A 26,420-nucleotide genomic window follows, 5' to 3' on the forward strand; every position below is an offset into this window, starting at 1 on the left:
AGGAAAGAGGCTGAGATAGACGTTGACAGATTGAAATGCTTGGAATTTGAAATGTATGAATTAAAAAATATATATCTCTAAATTCTGAATTATTCTCAATCGAGCTCAAATACTTTTGTGTGGTTGTAGTAGCATATAATACTCTGTTGGTCTATTACTTTAAGGTCTTATGAATATGACCGTGCATATGGAAAAGATATTTGAATTTCATTTTCTAACTCTTTTAAAGTAATGAAAGGAAATAAAACATTTGTAAAGGTCAATATCCAATGAAACCAGGTAACAACATAGCGCCACCAATGAGCAACGTGTTAATACAATTAAGGACTAACATGGAAATCATTTATAACATTGGGCCATCAATGAGCGAACGTGTTAATACAATTAAGGACCAACATGGAAGTCATTTATAACATAGGGCCACCAATCAGCAACGTGTTAATACAATTAAGGACCAACTTGGAAATCATTTACAACATTGGGCCATCAATGAGCGAACGTGTTAATACAATTAAGGACCAACATGGAAATTATTTATAACATTGGGCCACCAATGAGCAACATGTTAATACAATTAAGGACCAACGTGTTAATACAATTAAGGACCAACTTGGGAATCATTTATAACATTGGGTCATCAATGATCCAACATGTATGTATAGGGGCCAGTGGAACGAAGAAAATGTTGTTGGCCCAATGATGAATGTAAACAGTAAAGATATTGACCCAATATTGAGCCAACAGGCTGGTCTTATTAAGGACGGAGACGGGGTAAGGCCTGCCGGGGTATTGGTTTCCTTAGGACAACTCTATGTCGCACATTTTATTGCAAAAGAATGTTAAGTAGCCACTTATATTTATTACTATATTCACCTGTTAAACTAAAATAGCTGCACACAAGACATGTAAAATCTCATATAAGTAAATTCAAATTACAGCTTTCACGATGTGTGCAAAAGAAATTCCGATCTGGCTATAAAATATATCAGAGTCAGGGTGGAACTTGGGTACATAAAACAAAACGGCGATGGGAGGTGCCCACCTTTTTGTCAATCAACCTTCAACTTGAACCCCCCCCCCCTTTTTCAGAAAAAAAGATGTGTGTCTGCATGGGGTTTGCAAGTAATAACTATGTCTCTATTTCTCTTATTGTCATCACAGATTGTACTTTAAAATTATCATACATTTATCACTAACCTGTCAGTATTATGAAAGGTGAAGATAACGAACAGTGATCAATGTCATAACTCCTACAAGCAATACAAAATAGATAGCTGGTCAAACACGGATCCGAGGACACTCCAGAGGTGGGATCAGGTGCCTAGGAGGAGTAAGCATCCCCTGCCGACCGGTCACACTCGCCATGAGCCCTATATCCCGATCAGGTAAACGGAGTTATCCCTAGTCAAAATCAGTGTGTAAAATACGCCCCAACAATCGGTCTGACACATTTCAGACAGCATTTGACCCAATGATAGGTTGTATTGACGAACTAGATCGTTATAACGACCATAGAATTTGCGAAATGCTGATTTCAATCGAGACTGTTGAAACCCCTGTACCATCAACTTGTTTGTCAGTAGCTTGCCTCAATTTAAGAACTCACCATACGCAGAACAAGCTCTTGTGTATCGAATCAGTTGAGAGATATAAACATCATATGCAGGTGATAATGGAATATTGCTTCATAAATATGGAAAGTTGACGATGGAGAAGCTGAAATCACCCCATTTGTCATACAGTTGAGTTGTCAGTTTGCCGTTAATGTCTACATTCAATAAAATATCTAAGTATGAAGCAGAAGTGGACAACTCTGTGGTGTGTTTTATTTCGAGCTCACAAGGATACATCGACCGATTCGGAATGAATAGGACTTTGATCGATCTTCAATTTTGTTCGTCCTCTGATAAAAAAATCGTCGATGGTTTCCCATTGAAAAACTCCCCCCATTTGCGAATAAATCGTCTATGGGTGTGTTTTTGATTCGCAAATCTGAGTGTGGTCTCTTATGACGTCACAGATTCAGGAAATCAGAAACGATAATCGGGTGACAATTTTAAATTCCGAGTACCTTTGCACTTCAATATCTTTGAGTTAATATCGTTATGGGTTTTTAAAAAGGCATTTTAATGATGAGTCTACAAAGCAAAGTTGATAATTATGGAGACAATAAGCATTGTTAAAAACCGTCTCCTATGACCTTTAAGTGTTTTGCACATAAACACTATATACCAAATTTGGCCCCACTCTAGGGTCAGAACCCCTACCTCATGGGTCATGAAATTTACAATTTTGGTAGAGGCCTTCCTGCTCTATCTCACCATGCGTTTATTATTTTTTTACACATCTTGAGAAGATAATGTTGAAAATTTGTCAATTTTGGGCAGGTTTTGACCCGCCCCTAATGCCCCAGGGGTGCTGGAGTCCTAAAATTTACAATTTATGTCCCTTTGTCCCAAAAATGTTTCATACTTCTGAAAACAAATCGAATGATAGCTATCAAGAAGAAGTTAAAAATGTTCAATTGTTAACGCACCAAAGATGACGACGGACAAAAACCAATTGCAATAGGTCACCTGAGTTTTGTCAATGATGGATTTATTGTATGTTGTTTAACGTCCCACAAGAGAATTTTCCAGTCTTATCCTGGTGAATGAGACATCGTGATGTCAATGAGACTCTGAGTTACTGGGACACACTTATAAAGCAACCAAATCTAAGTTATACACAGACTGCCTCATGGAAATTGCCGGGAAAAAAACCTCCTGGAAATTCCATTGATATATATAAATCGGAACATAATGACAGTAATTGCATAAATTAGTTTGCGATAGGGGTACTCGGTAAATATGATGATGATATAGCTATATATGTAAAACTTATACGGTACCAATTTTGATGCACCAGATGCGCATTTCGACAAATAATGTCTCTCCAGTGATGCTCAACCGAAATGTTTGAAATCCGAAATAACTATGAAGTTTTAGATCTAAATATAGCCAAAAACAGCGTGCCAAACAAGTGGAGCCAAATTCGTCCAAGGATAAGAGCTATGCATGAGGGAGATAATCCTTAATTTTGAAATGAATTTCTAAATTTTATAACAGCAATTAAATATGCATCCGTATTTTCAAGCTAGTAACGAAGTACTTAGCTACTTGGCTGTAGAGACCCTCGGGGACTAACCACCAGCAGATACCTCGACCCAGGGGTCATAATGTAAAACTTATATGGTACCAAGTTTGATGCACCAGATGCGCATTTCGACAAATAATGTCTCTTCAGTGATGCTCAACCGAAATGTTTGAAATCCGAAAAAACTATGAAGTTTTAGATCTAAATATAGCCAAAAACAGCGTGCCAAACAAGTGGAGCCAAATTCATCCAAGGATAAGAGCTATGCATGAAATGTATGAGATATGGGTTTGTTGTGAAATACAATTATTTTGTATTGCTTATAGGAGTTATGAAATTGATCAATGTTCGTTATCTTAATCACCTTTCATAATATAACTTTATTAAATTTGATACAGCCATTAAATCAGTGAAATATGAATATGATATAATATTAAATTGGATACTGGCATTAAATCTGTGAAACATGAATATGTTATACGTATATTCAATTGGTTATAGGCATTGAATCTGTGAAATATTATTATGATACATGTATATAACTATATTAAATTGGTTATAGGCATTAACTTTGTGAAAAATAAAGATTGTGCTCTTTCAGCATGAAAGTGAGTTAGAGATACAGTGGCTGACTCAGCGCGTTCTTCATCTCGAGGATCAGATCACCTCCAGGAGAGAGAGAGAGAGAGAGAGAGAGAGAGAGAGAGAGAGAGAGAGAGAGAGAGAGATAGAGAGAGAGAGATGGAAACGGACCGCGAACTGCAGCAGGAAAAACTACGCACTTCCCATAAACACGTAAAATCAGAGGACAGTGATGAGGATCAGGATCGTTGGAGCGTTTACAAGACTCAGCTCGAGAACATCTGTCAGAGCCTTCAGTATCTGATCTTACAATATCAGGACCAGCTCCCCTCGGGGTGAGATATGACAGTATCAAGTTCGGAAAAAATCTAAAACTTAAGCTCGAGTTTCCTGTTATTTGAGCAATCAAAGTTTGAGTAAAATATCATACTTAAAGGACACAACGCATGTTTTTAAACTTTTTCATTTTTTCAGCAAAACTAACTTTGTTTATGCCTAAAACTGCTTTAAATGTGTTTTAAATCAAATATTTTGCGTAGTTTTCAAGTTTGAAAGTGATGAAATTCAAATCTTGTGATATGCATATTTTCTTTCGCTAGTTTACGCCCCATTATGTGTGATGTCATATGCGTCCTCGGGTTTGAAAACATCTATTAGCCAGTTCATAAACAGATTAGATTTAATCGACAAAAAACCAATTATCACGTTAACGGCTTGTAAATAATAATGCATTAAGATGTTTTGTGCCGTGCTCGAATGTATTAATTGTCAGTAGAAAGGATTTAGACTGAGTAATTTTCAATTTTTCGAAGGAAGGTACGAGAAAAAGGACGTGGGCAATTTTTTTGTTGGAGAAAGAACTTTATCTTTAAAAAACACACCCAGTCACCTTTTCAAACACCGCTTGGATAGAAATCCGGATAAACTGCGAGAAAATGGATATATCGAAGCTATAGACACTGGTAGGCCTACAACACACATTCTGATTTGCTCTTCAAATCCAATACACACTCGGATCAACTGACCTTCACCTTGCAACAACATATATCGACGATACAATGTAACTTCTACCAACTGGTAGATTTACACACAAAACAATAAAGATACAAAATGATTAAACTTTTAATTATACAAATTATACAATATTGTAGTTCCTAACTTTAAATTGAATTATAAAGTTATTTCCTTATTGAGTGCGTCAGTAGGCTATAACGCCGTGCTCCCACTTCTTACTTCCTATAGACGTGGAAATCACAATTCAAAAATAATAATAAGATTGTTTTATTAAAATAAAATAATGTGATTACCACTTTAAATTTGAATATTTTTATTGATTTGTGTGTATGTTGTCTTTTTCTTTCTTTCCGAAATGCACCCGTGACAATAGCTTGGCCTAGGACCTAGTTTTCAACAATTTAACGTATCATAATTTGTCTAATCCAAAAATGAATAATGATTGCACTGTTTATTTTAGAAAAACAGCGCCAATTACAGATGTATAAAGGATAAAGGAATAACATCACCAAACAGTTTGTAGACAGCGACCCATATAAACATTATTTACTCACAATATTGCCGATTTCATACATGCTTTACTCGCTATATTTGGATATTTACATCGTTATATGTGTGCACTGTTGGCGAACACATATAAAACTCAGACAATTTGTCAGCATCGATTTAAATGTTGCCCATGATAAATAAATTAGGCCCCTAAAAGTTGAGTTTTCAATAATATCTCGCAGTACTTTCACAATCCGAAGAGCGCATGTGACGTCACTGCACCACGTGACTACCTGCCTAATTAACTTGACTTTTTGTGAAATCGGGGCTTACATTTAAGTCTGTATTGTGGTTAATTATAACAAAATTTCGGCGAACGAACTATTAGAATTAATTATTATAAGCATAAAGAAGACAAATTGCATAAAATGTTGTATACTTTGAAGACATGATATGTATCCTTTAAGTTTAGAATTTTACTTCGGTATATTTGGAGAAATCAAGGCCAGAATGCTGGTGTTTCAGTGTAATCATTTCTTACTGTAGGGAATCTGTTAGTGTGAATTAAAATGTCGTATAATATTTCAGTGTGCAAGGTTCTGTCAATGTTTACTGAATTTAATAATTCCAATGGTATTTATTACAATCATTTTGATTGGACAAAAATAAAGCAAATGAGAATTTATACATCATCAATAAATCAATAAATGCTATATATACAAACGTGTCTGAAAACAAATAACATAGTGCAGGGCATCTTCGCTAGCCAAGGGTGACGATACACAGTGAAAGATGAAAACCGTGTATTGTCACCCTTGGCTAGAGAAGATGAGTGCGGGGAAACCATTCAAATATCTGACAATTGATAATACAGGGAATGAACTAGAATTATATTCTTTTTCTTAACATAAAAGTATTAAACACTTCACACTTTTATTCATTTTGTGAATAAAATGTCCAAAGTTTACCCATCAATAATTTTTTTAAAAAGAAAGTTTATTCCTATAATCATTCTGTTTCAGTGTGCAGGGTTCTGTAAATGTCCAGAGCTTGGAAATATCTCTGAAAGACTTGCTCACTGAACTGAAACAGACGCGGATGCCTCTGGTGTTCGAGTCTGTAGACACAGACAATCCCATGAGTCGACCAAGTGCTCAAGCTGTAAATGAACGGGTGCTACATCACAACTCTGAGTTAACAAACTTTGTATCAAGACTGACGGAAGAAAAGATGGAGCTACGCAACACGTTAGGAAGACTGGAGGAAGAAATATGGAGATACAGACAGAGGGGTTCCGAACACCAGGCATGTAGTATTCAATCAGATCCACTTCAAATATTAAGGTACATAGTTCTCAGATAAATCAGCAATTTAGATGTAAGACAGAGGGCTTCAGAACATCAGATATGTAGAACTCGGACAGAGGGATTCCAAACATCAGATATGTAGTTGTCAGACAGAGGAGTTCCGAACATCATATATGTAGAACTTAGACAGAGGGGTTCTGAACATCAAATAATTTCATAGATGTCAGACAGAGGGGTTCCGAACATCAGATATGTAGATCTTAGATAAAGGGGAACCAAACATTGGGCATGTAAATCTAAAGATTAAACAATAAATTTGAAAATGAATGTTTAGAAAGGGGAACTGAAAATCATGAATTTGATAGTAAGAAAAATCTGGGGAAGTGCAGACACATTATTGCAGATTTTTTTTTGAATGATAATGGTGTGAAAGTCAATGTGAGAATTTATACATGGAGATGTGGGAAATAGCCAGCCTCAGAAAATATCATTTAAAATTTACTGGAAATAATCCGTCCAGTCTTAGAAAATATTGTACACCTATTTACTGGCTATGAGGACAATAACAAGTTTATTGTCCTCCAAGACAGGAACTATTTCCCGAGGCGCAGGTATTGTCCGAATAGTGAGTAAATAGTTGTTTTATTATACCAGGGCTCAAAATTAGCGAGTAATACTCACAAAATGCGAGTACATTTGAATAATAGCGAGTAAAAATAGGGGACACTCGAAAATCTTAGCGAGTTGGGATTTACAAACTATGATCGTATCGTATCCGTTTTATACGGTGATGCGCTATTCGTTTTTCTTAAACTTGCACTCTGAATCATACAAAAGCTTACATGAACGACCGATTTCAATAACCGTTTCTATCTGGATTTTTCTTTTATGATTTTTTAAAGAAAATCGGAGTCAAACAAATGCTTTAGTGGTCGGACATCACGCATCGCATTATGATTGAAAATAGAGACATGTGCCACGAGTCCTGTTTACTTATAGGGGTGATTAAATTAAATTCCAAGTATGAGGTTTTTGTTATTCATTTATCTTTTAAAAAATTGGAGTCTATGTTTTACCAAGTCTTCCAGTAGCTATTTTTAACAGAATCATGAGAATGTCCTATCTAAATTAATTTATTGTCATATTGAGGTCGGGTTGTAGTGATGACACGAGTGCAATGCTCACCGCGTAGACTATTATTTAAAAAGTTCATGGGGCTCATGATCGTGCTGCTTATAAAACCACGAGTCCGGGATTCGCTTTGAAAAATCACTAGTGACAACCCTGATGTGGCCTGAAATTGAAAGATTGGATCTAGACCTGCGGTAAATAGGTTGTGGATTAGAGGTGCGATAATCAAGAGACCTGATCATTGCACCATATTACTTACGTAACTTAGTGTCTTGTCCAAACGATGCCTGTTGACCCACTAGGCTCAGTAATGATGGGGAAAACCATTGATTTAAAAAAAAACATGAAAACAGTGCACTGCTTCATTATTTTTATTTTAGCTTGTAGGTTTTCATTTTAGCCTGTGGATTTTTTTACCCACAGGCTAAAATTCGCCTGTGGTAGAAAAAGTTAATTTCGACCCCTGTATACCAAAGTAAACTTTATTTGTGCCAGACATACCAAAGTGAAGTAAACTAATTAGAGTTAGCAGACTTTAACGTCACAGAAAAGAAAACGCGGGAAACTATAGCATCCAGTAAATAGTTTCGAGACTATTCCCTAGGGCAGATAGTTCAGAAACTATTCCACAGCTAGCGTTATCCAGAAGAAATAGCAAATTTATTCACCAAACATTCATATAGCAAAACATTCTGAGGTATGATAACATTAAATATTGACTTATCACAGAATATTGACTGGAAATAATCAATGGGTCAGCCTTAGAAAATATCACAGAATATTGACTGGAAGAATCAATGGGTCAGCCTTAGAAAATATCACAGACTATTGACTGGAAAGAATGCTATATACATCAGATACAATTACAGAAAATATAATTAAATATTGACTGAAATAATCAATGGGCCAGAAACAGAAACTATCATTAAAAGTGTAAGTCTTGGGTCATTTTAATAGAATGTTAAATCCAGAGGTCACAGGTCATTTGTATAGAATGTTAAATCTGGAGGTCACTGGTCGTTTGTGTAGAATGTAAAATTCAGAGGTCACAGGTCATTTGTGTAGAATGTTAAATCCAGATGTCACCGGTCGTTTGTGTAGAATGTTAAATCCGGAGGTCACAGGTCGTTTGTATAGAATGTCAAATCCAGAGATCACAGGTCGTTTGTGTAGAATGTTAAATCCGGAGGTCACAGGTCGTTTGTGTAGAATGTTAAATCCGGAGGTCACGGGTCGTTTGTATAGAATGTTAAATCCGGAGGTCACAGGTCGTTTGTGTAGAATGTTAAATCCGGAGGTCACCTGTCGTTTGTATCAGAATGTAAAATCCGGAGGTCACAGGTCGTTTGTATAGAATGTTAAATCCGGAGGTCACAGGTCGTTTGTATCAGAATGTTAAATCCGGAGGTCACAGGTCGTTTGTGTAGAATGTTAAATCCGGAGGTCACAGGTCGTTTGTATCAGAATGTAAAACTCAAGGTCACAGTTTCATAGGGTGTAGGAATCATCTGTTATAGCCCTAAATTTGATCACGTTTCTACTTTTGTGAAAAATTCTCCAATAGGGCAGAAAACAGCAAGCAAATATCAACTGATGGTGAAATCCAGTTTTATCGATAAAGCGAGACGGATGTAAGAATGTGTTAGAAAGCTCTAAACTGCTATTTTCTGTAGAATGGACACGATCTGACAGAGAATCTGACAGATCAGGAAAACCGACATCTGGAAGCCCGTGCAACATGGGCCAAAGAACGGCTCTCTCTGCAACTCACCCTCAATCAGATGGAACAGGAACTGGACAAATGTCGGACAAATCTCAGACTGGAAAGGGAGCGTCGAGCTGTTGGCAGTGGACATGGCACAGACGCAGACAAAGACAGGGTAAGACATGGGGGTATCGGTGTCTGTGGACAGTTTTATTTGTTACACAGGGTCAGAGTAAGACATGGGGGGTATCAGTGTCCATGAACAGTTCTATTTGCTACACAGGGTCAGGGTAAGACATGGGGGTATCGGTGTCTTTGGACAGTTCTATTTGTTACACAGGGTCAGGGTAAGACATGGAGGTATCGGTGTCCTTGGACAGTTCTATTTGTTACACAGGGTCAGGGTAAGACATGGGGGTATCGGTGTCCATGGACAGTTCTATTTGTTACACGGAGACAGGGTAAGACATGGGTGTATCTGTGTCAATGGACAGTTCTATTTGTTACACGGAGACAGGGTAAGACATGGGGGGTATCAATGTCCTTGGACAGCTATATTTGTTACACAGGGTCAGGGTAAGATATGGGGGGTATCGGTATCTTTGGACACCTCTATTTGTTACACAAGGTCAGGGTAAGACATGGGGGTATCAGTGTCCTTGGACAGCTCTATTTGTTACACAGGGTCAGGGTAACACATGGGAGGTATTGGTGTATTTGGAAAGTTCTATTTGTTACACCGGGTCAGGGTACGACATGGTGAGGGGGGGGGGGTATCGGTGTCTTTGGACAGTTCTATTTGTTACACCGGGTCAGGGAAAGACATAAGGGTATCGGTGTCTTTGGACAGTTCTATTTGTTACACGGAGACAGGGTAAGACATGGGGGTATCGGTGTTTTTGGACAGCTCTATTTGTTACACAGGGTCAGGGTAAGACATGGGGGGTATCAGTGTCCTTGGACAGCTCTATTTGTTACACAGGGTCAGGGTAAGACATGGGGGTATCGGTGTCTTTGGACAGTTCTATTTGTTACACAGGGTCAGGGTAAGACATGGGGATATCGGTGTCTTTGGACAGTTCTATTTGTTACACAGGGTCAGGGTAAGACATGGGGGGGGGTATCGGTGTCTTTGGACAGTTCTATTTGTTACACAGGGTCAGGGTAAGACATGGGGGTATCGGTGTCTTTGGACAGTTTTATTTGTTACACAGGGTCAGAGTAAGACATGGGGGGTATCAGTGTCCATGAACAGTTCTATTTGCTACACAGGGTCAGGGTAAGACATGGGGGTATCGGTGTCTTTGGACAGTTCTATTTCTTACACAGGGTCAGGGTAAGACATGGGGGTATCGGTGTCCTTGGACAGTTCTATTTGTTACACAGGGTCAGGGTAAGACATGGGTGTATCGGTGTCCATGGACAGTTCTATTTGTTACACGGAGACAGGGTAAGACATGGGTGTATCTGTGTCAATGGACAGTTCTATTTGTTACACGGAGACAGGGTAAGACATGGGGGTATCAATGTCCTTGGACAGCTATATTTGTTACACAGGGTCAGGGTAAGATATGGGGGGTATCGGTATCTTTGGACAGCTCTAATTGTTACACAAGGTCAGGGTAAGACATGGGGGTATCAGTGTCCTTGGACAGCTCTATTTGTTACACAGGGTCAGGGTAACACATGGGAGGTATTGGTGTATTTGGAAAGTTCTATTTGTTACACCGGGTCAGGGTAAGACATAAGGGTATCGGTGTCTTTGGACAGTTCTATTTGTTACACGGAGACAGGGTAAGACATGGGGGTATCGGTGTTTTTGGACAGCTCTATTTGTTACACAGGGTCAGGGTAAGACATGGGGGGTATCAGTGTCCTTGGACAGCTCTATTTGTTACACAGGGTCAGGGTAAGACATGGGGGTATCGGTGTCTTTGGACAGTTCTATTTGTTACACAGGGTCAGGGTAAGACATGGGGATATCGGTGTCTTTGGACAGTTCTATTTGTTACACAGGGTCAGGGTAAGACATGGGGGGGGGGGGGGGTATCGGTGTCTTTGGACAGTTCTATTTGTTACACAGGGTCAGGGTAAGACATGGGGGTATCGGTGTCTTTGGACAGTTCTATTTGTTACACGGAGACAGGGTAAGACATGGGGGTATCGGTGTTTTTGGACAGCTCTATTTGTTACACAGGGTCAGGGTAAGACATGGGGGGGGGGGGTATCGGTGTCCATGGACAGTTCTATTTGTTACACGAAGGCAGGGTAAGACATGGGGTGTATCTGTGTCCATGGACAGTTCTATTTGTTACACGGAGACAGGGTAAGACATGGGGGTATCAATGTCCTTGGAAAGTTCTATTTGGTACACGGAGGCAGGGTAAGACATGGGGTGTATCTGTGTCCATGGACAGTTCTATTTGTTACACGGAGACAGGGTAAGACATGGGGGTATCAATGTCCTTGAACAGCTATATTTGTTACACAGGGTCAGGGTAAGACATGGGGGGTATCGGTATCTTTGGACAGCTCTAATTGTTACACAGGGTCAGGGTAAGACATGAGGGTATCAGTGTCCTTGGACAGTTCTATTTGTTACACAGGGTCAGGGTAAGACATGGGGGTGTCGGTGTCTTTGGACACTTCTATTTGTTACACAGAGTCAGGGTAAAACATGGGGGTATCGGTGTCTTTGGACAGTTCTATTTGTTACACAGGGTCAGGGTAAGACATGGAGGTGTCGGTGTCTTTGGACACTTCTATTTGTTACACAGGGTCAGGGTAAGACATGGGGGTATCGGTGTCTTTGGACAGTTCTATTTGTTACACAGGGTCAGGGTAAGACATGGGGGTGTCGGTGTCTTTGGACATTTCTATTTGTTACACAGGGTCAGGGTAAGACATGGGGGTATCGGTGTCTTTGGACAGTTCTATTTGTTACACGGAGACAGGGTAAGACATGGGGGTATCGGTGTTTTTTGGACAGCTCTATTTGTTACACAGGGTCAGGGTAAGACATGCGGGGGGGTATCAGTGTCCTTGGACAGTTATATTTGTTACACAGGGTCAGGGTAAGACACGGGGGGTATCGGTGTCCTAAGGACATCTCTTTGTTACTCAGAGGCGGTAGTCGATGTTGGACAGCTCTGATTCTATTTGGTTTCCATGGACTTGTTTTGTACAACACTAAGGGTTATAATGTTATAAGAAGCTTTGTTTTGTACAACGTGCAGGGGACATTAGTCATGTTAGGACCAGGATTGTTTTATACAACATGCAGGAGGCATCAATCATGTTAGGACGAGCTTTCTTCGTTATAGTTTTCACAAAGAACATTGGGAATTTTCAACTCTGAATCCTGTTTTTAGATCCCAGTGTTTACTTCTATTTTTAGATCCAGCGTCTGTATGGAAAATATCTGAGAGCGGACAGCTATCGTAAGGCTCTGGTCTACCAGAAGAAGTACCTCCTGTTGTTACTGGGGAATTTCAAGACTGTGAGCAGACGACACTGGCACTCATCGCCAGGATGGGCGTTCATCCATCACCGGAAGATCTCCGCAAGACCGTCAGATACCGTAGACCTTTCACCGTGTTCCGGAGCGCCGTCAGGGTCGTGGTGGCGGTGTCGAAGTTAGCGTTGTCATCCCTCTGTCATACGTAGTTACATTTGTCTCTGACTTTTTACTTCCAGAATTTCAGCATTGCTTATACTTTACATCTTTTGGGGATCTATTTAATTTTTATTTTGTTGTCAACAGGATGCGTTATCTGGTGAGAAAATGGAAGAGGACCACGAGAGTGGGTTCCCCAGTGATGGGAGGGACGGTCGACCTATAGCAAGGTGAACGAACACAAACATGTTGTACTCTTTTGTCATCAGGCTGAATGCTCTCTGACATTTTTTACATCAATTGTTTGGTTATTCTTCACATGCTAGTTTTGACTATGAATTACTCCATTTACCTGATCAAGATACAGGGCTCATGGTGGATCTGACCGGTTGATAGGGGACGCTTACTCTTCCTAGGAACCTGATTTTACCTCTGCTATATCCAGGGGTCTGTGTTAATCTTGCTAAAAATTCCATGCTCTTCATAGGATTCTTGGCTTGATCACTGTTTGTTATTTGCATGTTTTCATCTCGGAAAAAAATTACATGAATATCCAATGTTGTTGTTGTTTTTTTGTTGTTTTTTTTCAAATTTGCACAATGAATGGTTTTCTTGGAGTTATATCCCTTTGTCAGCCATGTTTTATATAAAGAATTTAATTTTGATAGAATATGCTTACTCCTCTTAGGCACCAGATCCCATATAAAGAATGAAGTTCAATGGAAGATTGTTATTTCCTTATAATGAATTTATGTGTTTCAATATATTCACCTCATGAAAGAAATATTTTTTTTTAAATTAGTAAATGAACTTGTGTGCAATTCTATCATAACATGGAAGAGAAAGGAAATAACTCACAAATCTCGACCGAGGTATGACACAAAACTCCACTTTCAGTGTGGTAACATCCACATGTTGCTTTTATTTACAGGATACACACCAGATTCTAACAGTTACTCATCACCCCGCATCAACACCCCGTCACGTTTGAGTGGCTTCGGACCTCTCGGCAGTCACACACCATCGCCCCTCCATCTCAACACACAATCATCGCCATATACCCAGCCCTATCTGTCTTCCAGTGTCAGCCAAAGAGGCATCATTAATGGAGCTACTCCTAATCACCCACTAGGGGGCACTTCAAGTGGTTACCATGTCAATGGGAGTGGGATAACCAATGGAATTTCACTCTATCAGTCATTGGGTGGGGTTTCTGAGAGTTACTATGCCAATGGAAACTTCTCAGTTCATACCACTCCTCCCACTAGAGATTAAAGCAGCAAACCACAACCCTCAGGGGAACATTCAGGTGCAAGACGGTAAGTGGTCTTTATTTCGATATCTCAAATCTAGATATCACAATCTCAAATCTAGATATCGCAATCTCATATCTAGATATCGCATTTTTTGCGGAAGTGAGCTTTTCTTATCAAAATATGTCCGTTGTCTGTCGTCTTCGGCAAAAACTTTTCACATTTTCATCTTCTCCAGAACCACTGGGTCAATTTCAACCAAACCTGGCCAATAGCATCTTTGGGCGAAGGGCTTTCAAGTTTGTTCAAATGACGGACCATGCCCTCTTCTAAGGGGAAATAATCACAAAAATGCAAAATTAGGGTGAAGTCATTTAAAAATCTTTTTCTTAAGAACCACCGGGCCAGAGGAGCTGACATTTACATGAAAGCTTCCTGACATAGTGCTGATTCAAGTTTGTTCAAATCATGCCCCCCAGAGGTAGGTAGGGGCCACCAAAGGGGATCAAAGTTTTACATAGAATGATATAGGGAAAATCTTCTCAAGAACCACTGAGCCAGAAGAGCTAAGATTTACATGAAAGCTATATACAGGGAAAATCTTCTCAAGAACCATTGGGCCAAGGAAGTTGACATTTACATAAAAGTTTTCTGACATAGTACAAATTCATAAAGCATGTGCAAGGTGAAGATAACGAACAGTGATCAATCTCATAACTCCTACAAGCAATACAAATTAGATAGTTGGGCAAACACGGACCCCTGGACACACCAGAGGTGGGATCAGGTGCCTAGGAGGAGTAAGCATCCCATGTGTATATATTTAGCGAGAGCTAATTTTAGCAGCTTTATCATTCCAATAAAAACACATCTCTGATATGTAATAAATATTAGCAATATTTAATTTGAGTGATTCAACATTGTCAGTAATAATGCCAAAATTGAATCCTCGCTAAGAACGGTATTATTGACAAACGTCCCTAGACGGTGTGTCTTTATAATAATTAGATATCTCAGGGGTAAAATAAAATGTAGGAAGTTTTAAAATCTCCTCTACAAGTAGTTCTTTATTAGTGTGTAGCATATCTTGTATGTTGTATACAAAACCTAAGGAGCTAGCTTCCTTGATCAACTTTAATGATGTTGAAATTAATTTAATTCAAATATATTTGTGACAATTGTAGAACATTTTTAGCCTCCTCCTCTCAATCAAATCCTGTCTCCTCATCGTCGTCCGTCCGTCGTGTGAGAACCACGGAACCTTCATCATTACATGATGACTACATCAGTCGATTAGAAAATCTACAACAGCGTCTCAGTGGAATGGATTCTGGTGAGTGAAGATCCGGATTCAAATCTCCTTACAGGCAAACTTCATTTGACTCGTATTTAAATAATCATGCAAATAATATAGCAAAATAGATTTTTTCAGAAAATCAGTTAACAGAAAGCTCATGCTTAGCATAAGTAATTAACAGTGACAAAATTGGCCGATATTAAATGTCCTGCATTACATTGGCAGATTTTGTGTTTAGTTTTGATCAATGCGGAAATAAAAGTAAAATGTAAACATAACAAATATTGTTCTTAAAGAAATGATGAATTGCTGCGCTTCTTGTCAGCAGACATTAAAGTTAAAACTCAATTAATTTCTTAAGTATGTGCAATAGCTATATAGACGAAAACGTGAATTGAAAATTGAGCACATCCCTTAAATAGTGAAGATGAAGCACGTGACATACTATTCTGACCTAGATGAAAACTATATATGGGTCAGTCATACAGACACTATTATAAAATATTGTGATTTTCTAGCTGACAGAGAGCACACTATTATTCACATACACATACATCACACATAACCAGGTCATATACATCACGCATAACCAGGACATATACATCACACATAACCAGGACACATACATCACACATAACCAGGACACAGACACATACATAACCAGGACACATACATCACACATAACCAGGACAAATACATCACACATAACCAGGACACATACACCACACATAACCAGGACACATACATCACACATAACCAGGACACATACATCACACATAACCAGGACTCGTGGAGCATTACATACAACATGTCTAGACATTCCCTACCCTTCACAGTGTACTAAACATCATCATCACATAAACATGTCTAGACTTGTCTACCCTTCACAGTGTACTAAACATCATCATCACATAAACATATATAGACTTGTCTACCCTTCACAGTGTACTAAACATCATCACATAAACATGTCTATACTTTTCTACCCTTCACAGTGTACTAAACATCATCACATAAACATCTATAGACTTGTCTACCCTTCACAGTGTACTAAACATCATCACATAAACATATCTATACTTGTCTACCCTTCACAGTGTACTAAACATCATCACATAAACATGTCTAGACTTGTCTACCCTTCACAGTGTACTAAACATCATCACATAAACATGTCTATACTTTTCTACCCTTCACAGTGTACTAAACATCATCACATAAACATGTCTAGACTTGTCTACCCTTCACAGTGTACTAAACATCATCACATAAACATGTCTATACTTGTCTACCCTTCACAGTGTACTAAACATCATCACATAAACATGTCTAGACTTGTCTACCCTTCACAGTGTACTAAACATCATCACATAAACATGTCTATACTTGTCTACCCTTCACAGTGTACTAAACATCATCACATAAACATGTCTAGACTTGTCTACCCTTCACAGTGTACTAAACATCATCACATAAACATGTCTAGACTTGTCTACCCTTCACAGTGTACTAAACATCATCACACAAACATGTCTAAATTTGTCTACCCTTCACAGTGTACTAAACATCATCACATCAATATATCTAGACTTGTCTACTCTTCACAGTGTACTAAACATCATCACATAAATATCTCTAAACTTGTCTACCCTTGACAGTGTACTAAACATCATCACATAAACATGTCTAGACTTGTCTACCCTTGACAGTGCACTAAACATCATCACATAAACATGTCTAGACTTGTCTACCCTTCACAGTGTACTAAACATCATCACATACAACATGTCTAGACTTGTCTACCCTTCACAGTGTACTAAACATCATCACATAAACATGTCTATACTTGTCTACCCTTCACAATATACTAAACATCATCACATAAACATATATATACTTGTCTACCCTTCACAGTATACTGAACATCATCACATAAACATCTCTAGACTTGTCTACCCTTCACAGTGTCCTAAACATCATTAGATTTGACAACACTGTTTCTAACAATTCAGGTTTACATGAATAGCGATACTCACTAAATGTTCCTGATAACATGACTCGCATGATACAAATATGCAGTGTAAATCATCCACATTAATGATGACATACATATTCATTATGACATAAACTCTTCCAGGTTAAATGTGCAGCATAATTACTTACATCCTGTGGGGATCCAGGTTAGAATAGGTCCTCCGTACCTCCTTGCTTGTCGTAAGAGGTGACTAAATGGGGCGGTCCTTCGGATGAGACCGCAAAAACCGAGGTCCCGTGTCACAGCAGGTGTGGCACGATAAAAATCCCTCCCTGCTCAATGACCATAAGCGTTGAAAATAGGTCTAAATTTTGCAGCCCTTCACCGGCAGTGGTGACGTCTCCATATGAGTCAAATATTCTCGAGAAGGATGTTAAACAATATTCAATCAATCATAATTAATACTTACATGCATATTCAAATTTACATTTTCATATCTACGTATGTACCAACACATTCATAATGCAGTATTTTTGTACAGTCATAATACTAAGTACATGTGCACCAATCACATTTTGTTCTCTTTCACCACAGATGAAGAGCAATTAGAAAATATTTTGTGATTAACATGTAAGCTTAGTAGTCAGAATCTGGTGGACGTTTTGTTCCTTTCTCTGTGACGTTCATAGTAATCTGTGTTAATTTGGAGCTTGTCAACATTGTGTGTAGATCCTTTAACATGTAGTGTGTTCCATAAATTTAAAAAATCATATCATTCAAATCACAGCTACACCTCTTTCGTAAAGAGAAATTACTTATGATTTATTTTCATGGAAAAGAAACATGCATGATTTTTCAGAGCAAATTATAAAAAGAGGAAGTTGTAATTAATCAAAACCTATGTATTGACTTCAAAGTGAAAAAAATCCGGGAATAAAAATTCCATCCGCTATCGATTTAGACTTTAGTGTTGATTTATTGTACTTCCGGTGTCATATCGAAAAATGATTTTGGACATCTGCCATCCAAACAAAGTGACTCTCACCTCTCACAGCTTGATTTTTCAGTTAGATTTTGTTTTTATTGACAACTGATAATCTTAATTTAACTGTATTATACATATATGTATTTCTACTTCTTTCTCTTTTCTATCTCTATCCCCATTTCTCTGTCAACAAACTTCAACATGGTTCCATGGGTTCCAGTGGGTATCACTTTAGTCTCAGTAAGTTTATTTATTTTTTCCCTTTTGTAATCTGAATGGTTAGAATTATTTCAGTAAATTGCCAAGGTTTAGGTGATATTGCGAAACGCAAGGACGTATTTAACTACCTAAGAGCTTTAGAGTGTAATATTTATTGTTTGCAAGATACACATTTTTCACATGATACTGAAGATGAAATAAGGAACTTGTGGGGATACCAGTGCTTCTTCAGTTCATATTCTACAAACTCCAGGGGAATTGCAATTCTAATCAATAATAATTTTGACTTTAAACCTATGATAGAAAAAGGTGACATTGATGGAAATTATTTTATACTTAAAGCATGTATAGAAGGTCATGAAGTATTAATTTGTACTATTTATGGTCCTAATAATGATACACCACTATTTTTTGAAAATATACAAAATCACATTGATGATATGCAATGCAGTAATATTATTTGGTGTGGTGATTTTAATCTGGTTCTAAGCCCAGACTTGGATTATTATAACTACAAATATATTAATAATTCAAAAGCAAGAGATAAAGTTTTAGAAATTATGGAAAGTAATTCTTACATAGACCCATTTAGACAGTTACATGAAAATATTCGTAGATACTCATGGAGAAGAAAAACTCCATTGAAACAAAGTAGGTTAGATTTCTTTTTAATATCCGAGACTCTTTTGTCTGGGCTAGAAATGTGTACTATAGAACCTAGTTATAGGTAAGATCACTCAATGATATCCTTGAAGATATCTTTTAATGACTTTAAGAAAGGTAGAGGGTTATGGAAGTTTAATAACTCTTTACTCTATGATGAAAATTATTTAGATTGTATCAAAGATATTATTATAAAGGTAAAGAAACAGTATGCAATCCCTGTATACAATTTTGATAACATACATGATATATCTGATGCAGACATTTCCTTCTCTATTAACGATCAACTTTTTTTTTAGAAACATTACTTTTAGAAATAAGAGGTAAAACTATCTCTTATGCATCATATATCAAAAAGAAGAAAGAAAGAGAGGAAAAAGAATTAAAAGAAAATATCAAATTACTAGAAGAAAATGTTTGTGACAGCAATATCAATGAACTGTGTAGTAAAAAGCAAGAATTAGAAAACATTAGAAAAGATAAGTTGCATGGTATTTATGTAAGAAGTAGAGCTAGATGGATTGAAGAAGGAGAAAAACCATCACATTATTTTTGTACGTTAGAATCTAGAAATTTCACTAGCAAAATCATACCAAGATTAGAGTGTAATGATGGGACAGTAATTTATAAACAATCAGAAATATCAAGGGAAACAAAAACATTATATGAACAATTATACAAGAAAAGCAATTTAAACACAATAGACTTTCACAATGATCTTGGTATTGAAGATGTTCCAAAACTTTCAAATAAAGAATCTGAATCACTAGAAGGTAACATTACTATTGAGGAAGCCTCCAATACCCTTTACAAAATGAAATCAAACAAATCCCCAGGATCTGATGGTTTTTCTGCGGAATTCTTCAAAATGTTTTGGAAGTATATTGGTCTTTTTGTAATTAGGTCTATTAATTATGGGTGCAAAAATAACTGTCTTTCTATTACACAAAGACATGGTATTATTACATTGTTACCAAAAGGTGACAAGCCGAGACAATATTTGAAGAATTGGAGACCAATTACTTTGTTGAATACTGTGTATAAAATTGCATCGGGCTGTATTGCGAATAGAATAAAAAGATACTTAGAAGAAATAATTAATCAAGATCAAACAGGTTTCATCCCCAACAGATATATTGGAGAAAACACAAGGCTTATTTATGATATAATGCACTATACTGAAGAAGAAAATATACCTGGATTATTACTACTTATTGATTTTGAAAAAGCCTTTGATACTCTTTCATGGACATTTATACAAAAAGCGCTAAAACTGTTTAATTTTGGCCCTTCAATTAGGAATTGGGTATCGATTTTTAATACAGACATTACATCTGCAATCAATCAAGGTGGTAATCTCTCTGATAGAATCATTATTCAGAGAGGTTGCAGACAAGGGGATCCATTATCACCATACATATTTTTGATATGTGCGGAAATATTAGCAATCCAAATTAGAATGAATAAGAATATCAAAGGCATTACTGTAAATAATGTAGAAAAAAAGATCTCACAATTAGCTGATGATACCTCACTTATCCTTGATGGCAGTGAAGAATCTCTCGCAGAAACTTTTAAAACTTTAGATTATTTTTCAGAAATATCTGGACTACATATCAATTATGAAAAAACTCATGTAATATGGTTAGGTTCCAAAAAATATAGTAATGAAACTTTGCTGCCAAATTACAGGCTTAGGTGGGGTACCACCAGATTTACTTTGTTAGGAATACATTTTGACATGGAATTAGATAAGATACCACAATTAAACTATGAACCAAAATTAGTGCAGATCAAATCTATAATCAAACAATGGGAGAAAAGGTTTTTAACTCCCATAGGGAAAATTACAGTTATTAAGACATTGGTTTTGTCATTATTAAACCATATTTTAATGTCAATCCCAAATCCTTCTGAACTCTACCTTAAGGAATTAGAAAAGATATTTTTCTTGTTTATATGGAATAATAAAATACATAGGGTCAAAAAGGAGGTCATTGTTAAAAAATATGAAGATGGGGGTTTAAGAATGGTAAATCTAATGGCATTCATAGCATCTATGAAGTTGTTTTGGATAAGATATCTCATATTTTCAAATAGAGGGATGGAACATTTTATTCCAAAGTTGGACTTAAGCAAATTAGTGAACTGTGGAATTGAATACATTACAATATTCTTGAAAACATTGAAAAATAAATTTTGGATAGATGTATTTAAATCATGGCTTACATTGCATAACCTTAGTAAAGAGTCTGATGTTGCTGCCGATGCACCTCTATTTTATAACCCAAATATTCATATTGGTGGAAAACCATTTTATAATAAACAAATGTTTGACAGCGGCATCAGACAACTTAATGATATAATCAGTGAAGATGGTTCATTTCTTGGTTTTGAATCATTTTGCAATACTTATCCAAATACAAAGATTAATTTTTTAGAATATAATAGCATTATTCATGCTGTTAAGGCTTGGGTGAAAAATTGTGGATGTGACAAAACTATCAAAAAGCTCACAAATCCATTGATTATGTCAAATATATATACAGTGTTGAAATGCAACAAATCAAAACTTTTTTATGAAATTATAAATCAAAATACCTCAATCACATCAGGCAAAACAAAATGGAGTGAGCTTTTGGAAGTTGACACTAAAGAATGGAAAATAATTCATAAAATACCCTTCAGAGTGACAAAAGATAGCAAAATACAATGGTTTCAATACAGAATTATAAACCGAATCTTAGCTACAAACTCTTTTTTATTCAAAATCAAAAAAATTGACTCAAAGTACTGCAATCATTGTCATTCTGAAGAGGAAACAATAGAACATATTCTGTGGGAATGTGATTTTTTACAATTATTCCTAGCAGAATTTGAGCTTTTTTTTTAGAAGATAAGACTGATTTACAGATAGCTATTACAAAAAAATCTTTCATTCCTGGTTTTATTGAAAATAATAGTCTGATACAAAACACTATTGTCTTATGGCTTAAATACTATGTGTACACAGCAAGATGCACTGAGAAGTCCTTGAGTGTGCGTGCTGCAATTTCACAAATGAATTTTTTTTATGAAACTCAAAAATTTATTTCGTATAAAAATGGTAAAAAGGAAAAGTTTGATGCCCAATGGAATCGATGGAACCTTCTGTTTTCTTAACTTCTCTCTCTTCCTCTTCTTCTTTCTTTCTCAAACCACACATACCTTCAGCTCATATGCTTTGTTTTTTTTCCCCTTCTTTTCTGGATATAAATGTTATTGTATATCTGATATACCGGTATGTGTACAAAAATAAAAAATTATAAAAAAAAAAAACTTATGTATTCATGATATGCAATATTTATTCTGGTATGTCTATGAATCCAATATGTTTCCCCTATTTGTAATTTTGTGTTCTTTCTTAAAGTAATAAGATTAATCTGTGTTCGTTGCCTTCACCCTTTTCGCTCACCTGAGGTGAAAGCTCGTGACCGTTTTCTCTGTAACCTTTTTACTTTTCGACTTCTCCAGAACCACTGGACCAATTCCAACCAAAACTTAGCAAAAAGCATCTTGGTTGAAGGGCTTTCAAGTTTGTTCAAATGAAGGGCAATGCCCCCTTCAAAGGGAAGATAATCACAAAAATGCAAGAATATGGTGGGGTCATTCAAAAATCTTTTCAAGAACCGCAAGGCCATAAGAGCTGAAATTTATATGGCTCCCTTGGGTAGGATGAGGCCACAATAGGAGATCAAAGTTTTACATACAAATACAACGGTAAAATATTAAATATCTTCTTCTCACGAACCACTAGACTAGGAATGTACAAATTTACATGAAAGCTTTCTGACATAGTGCAGATTCAAGTTTGTAAAAATTATGGCCCTCGGAGGTAGGTTTGGTCCACAATAGGGATTAAAGTTTTACATGCGAATATATTAGATTGATCACCGTTCGTTATCTTCACATTTCATCTGGAAAATCTTTAGATATGTACCAAGGTGACTCAGGTGAGCGATGTGGCCCATGGGTGTCTTGTTTACTTGTTCCTCCCACATTCGTGATGTCACGTCAATGACAAAACATTTAAAGCGGGGATGTCATTTTTTCTCTCCCTCGAAGTCATTGTTAGAAGTCGCTGTTAATTGAAGAAAATGTTTATACTTTTATATACAGGTGCTTTACCGTCCAGGGTTCTGTTTACAGTGATTTCAGTATGGTGTGGGATTTTGCTGTGCTATATATTCAGTTTTCAGCCTATAAACTTTAATGTCCTTGTAATGGAATTATATTTTAAGATATCTATTGAATAAATAACTTATGTCCCCATGTTAAGAAGGTTATGGTGTTCACTGTTACTATGAATGTCATTCACTGGTATAGAAATGAGCTGTCTCTTTATATATTGTTATTTAAACTATTCAATCATTCAACACAATATATTATTGCTCCTTTATATGTAAATCAATTGCTTATAGGAGTGCAGATTGTATCAAATAAAACTAGATTGTGCTTAATGATTTGCTGATACTTCTGTTGATCTTTGAACTCTGTTTTTGTAGGTACACCAAAGTCAAGGTCGTTACCACGGAGATAAAACATTAAATATAATCACCTCAGCATTTACGTGATGTCACTGTCACCTTGACCTCCAAGAGCAGCATTTACAAAATCCTTTATTTTACGGCAATCAATGAAAAATCAAACAAAAGAATTTTGTTTCACGCAAACTTTTGTGACAATTTTTGAAACTTTGAAAATCATGACATGTGTAAAGACAGCAGTAACTGAATCAAGTGTGAAGAATGTTGACATGGGAAAAAATCATTCTATCACATTAATTTTACTCTCAGAAATCTGTTTTATTCACCAAAATCCTCATGTTTGAGAAGAATGTTTCTACTTTAGTTGATTTACCATTTGCCCCATATTGTTTTCAACGTAATCCATAAACGGTCACCATTATGCAAACAATATAGCAATATTTTATGATATTAGAAATAATATTACTAAATGTATGTTTCACAAATATGTAAAAAGTTGTGTTGCAATAGTGGTGAACATATTGTGTGTGTGAGTTTTGTTCTGTGCTGATGTTTATCGTTGATTTTACTATGAAACACTAGTCTGTTAATGCTGTGATGATTAAACCAGTCTACGGAAGACTCGTCCACTTATCAATCTATTGAAGAAAGGTTGCATCTCTTAATACTCTGTTTCAGAATACCCAAGTGACAAAATCATCTTCGATTTTAATGACACAAAGGGAAATAACTCTGAATAAAAAGGACACTGTATAAGTATCAGGGGAAGTGAGAATATCTTATTATAAAGTGATTTGTAGGAAAATTTGCTCCTTGTAAATATTTTCTTTGATTTCTATTCAATCTTTTTAAAGATTTTAAGGATTTTGATATTTTTAAAACAAAAATACTAATAGTTGGTGTTTACAATAGTTGTTGTTGTTTAATTAGTTTTATGAGTTGAATATCATTGTTTTGATCAGTATCATGTTCTAAACTGTTTAAGGAAAGCTCTCATTTGATGTGTGCGGTACTCGTACAATAGCAATGTGCTACTGTCAAATTCAGATGTTTGTTTAAAGGGAAACTTTGATTCATATTTCCAGAAATATTTCAAGCAGTGAACATCAATCAGTGAAAAGAGAAACGTACACTGCAATGGAAATAAAATTGATTTATATTAAACCATATATACATGTATATTAACATTCTGTGTCATTTGAATTAGTCACACGATATTTTGAATGAATTTCATTAGTGTCATCTATAATGTATATAACTGGGAATATATGTTTGAATTGGCCATTAAAGAATCAAAATACTTTAAACTTTATCATGCTTTCTTTGTTTTGTGAATGTAATGGGAAGCAAAATGTAGCGTAAATCCTGGTCCATGCACCAAAGAAGTAACAGGAAACTTTTGTGTATGCCGAGATTGAAATAAGTCTAGCTTCTCCCAAATTACAAATTATATTGCGTTTTAAAAAGAACTCGCTACAGGTAGTACTTGGGATCAGAAGACTTATCATACTACAGAAAAAGAACTCGCTACAGGTAGTACTTGGGATCAGAAGACTTATCATACTACAGAAACTATGGAACACAGTGTTTCCTTGTTGTATCCAGGTTCAGTTGTTATTCCTAGATTGTGTCCAACACCTTGTTTGAAATGAAAGACCTGTAAAGTTTATAAATTTATTATAGCATAAATAAGTATGGCTTAAGAGTAGCTGATATCAAATAATAAATTTCTTCGTGAAAATTAAAAAAAATGAATGAATATAATCTCGGGGGAATGTACAATTTAACACCCCCCCCCCCATACACACAAAAGAAGAGTAGCGCAAACGGTACAATATACGCTCGTCGGCCAATGAGCCTTTGACTAAATATCGGGGCAATATCTGTATCCGTAATAAAAAAGCCTGGAAAACTGACCTATTTTAGTCCAAAAGTAGGTCAAGGATGGACCAATCCACCTAAAATGCAAACTCAGCTTGTATTCTTCTGAGAGGAAGCCTTTAACTAAATATCAGGGCAAAATCTGTATCGTAATGAAAAAAAAAAAGCCCGGAAAACTGTTCGACCTAAACAAATTTCCAAAAAGGTCAAGGATAGACCAATGCCGCTGAAATGCAAACTGAACTTGTACTCCCCCAAGAGGAAACCTCTGACAAAATTTCAGGGCAATATCTGTATCCATAATGAAAACAAGATGTGTTTGTGAAACACAAATGCCCCCGATAATGGCCAATTCCGAAGATGGCCAAGGTCACAAGGACAAATATCTTGGTACCAGTAGAAAGATCTTCTCACAAGAAATGCTCGTGTACAATATGAAAGCTTTAATATTTACTATTTAGAAGTTATGACCAATGATTTTTTTTTAAAAAGTAGGTAAAATGTCAAGGTCAAAAGGTTTAGTACCAACAAAAAGGTCTTTTCACAAATTCCTTGTGAAATATAAAAGCTCTATCACATACTGTTCAAAAGTTATTGGCAAAGTTAAAGTTTCAGACAGAATTACAGAATGACAGACAGGAC

The 26,420-nt window shown here is 36.5% G+C and overlaps 3 protein-coding genes and 1 long non-coding RNA gene across 9 annotated transcripts in view; 3 read left to right on the top strand and 1 right to left on the bottom strand.

Moving 5' to 3' along the window:
• LOC125653150 (uncharacterized) overlaps positions 1 to 26,420 on the bottom strand; it is a 140,601-nt gene that overhangs the window by 57,070 nt on the left and 57,111 nt on the right. The window lies entirely within an intron of this gene.
• The window catches only part of LOC125672770 (A-kinase anchor protein 9-like), a 125,523-nt gene continuing 102,975 nt past the window's right edge, over positions 3,873 to 26,420 (top strand). Inside the window, exon 1 of the mRNA XM_056151562.1 lies at positions 3,873 to 4,052. Coding sequence (XP_056007537.1) covers positions 3,877 to 4,052 — 176 coding nt within the window. The 5' untranslated portion in view covers positions 3,873 to 3,876. The remainder of the gene's footprint in view (positions 4,053 to 26,420) is intronic.
• LOC130046514 (uncharacterized) lies at positions 13,684 to 14,286 on the top strand. Its single transcript, XM_056151572.1, has one exon. It carries the CDS (start codon positions 13,754 to 13,756, stop codon positions 14,252 to 14,254), a length of 501 nt encoding a protein of 166 aa, XP_056007547.1. The 5' UTR covers positions 13,684 to 13,753; the 3' UTR covers positions 14,255 to 14,286.
• On the top strand, positions 15,447 to 25,209 carry LOC125666206 (uncharacterized). 2 transcript variants are annotated; one of them, XR_008799090.1, is made up of 2 exons: positions 15,447 to 15,565; positions 23,916 to 25,209. It is a non-coding gene; the product is annotated as an uncharacterized LOC125666206 (long non-coding RNA). The 2 variants fall into 2 exon arrangements; XR_008799089.1 differs by lacking the exon at positions 15,447 to 15,565 and adding an exon at positions 18,513 to 18,570.

Source organism: Ostrea edulis, chromosome 10, assembly GCF_947568905.1.
Source record: "Ostrea edulis chromosome 10, xbOstEdul1.1, whole genome shotgun sequence".
NCBI lineage: Eukaryota > Metazoa > Mollusca > Bivalvia > Ostreida > Ostreidae > Ostrea > Ostrea edulis.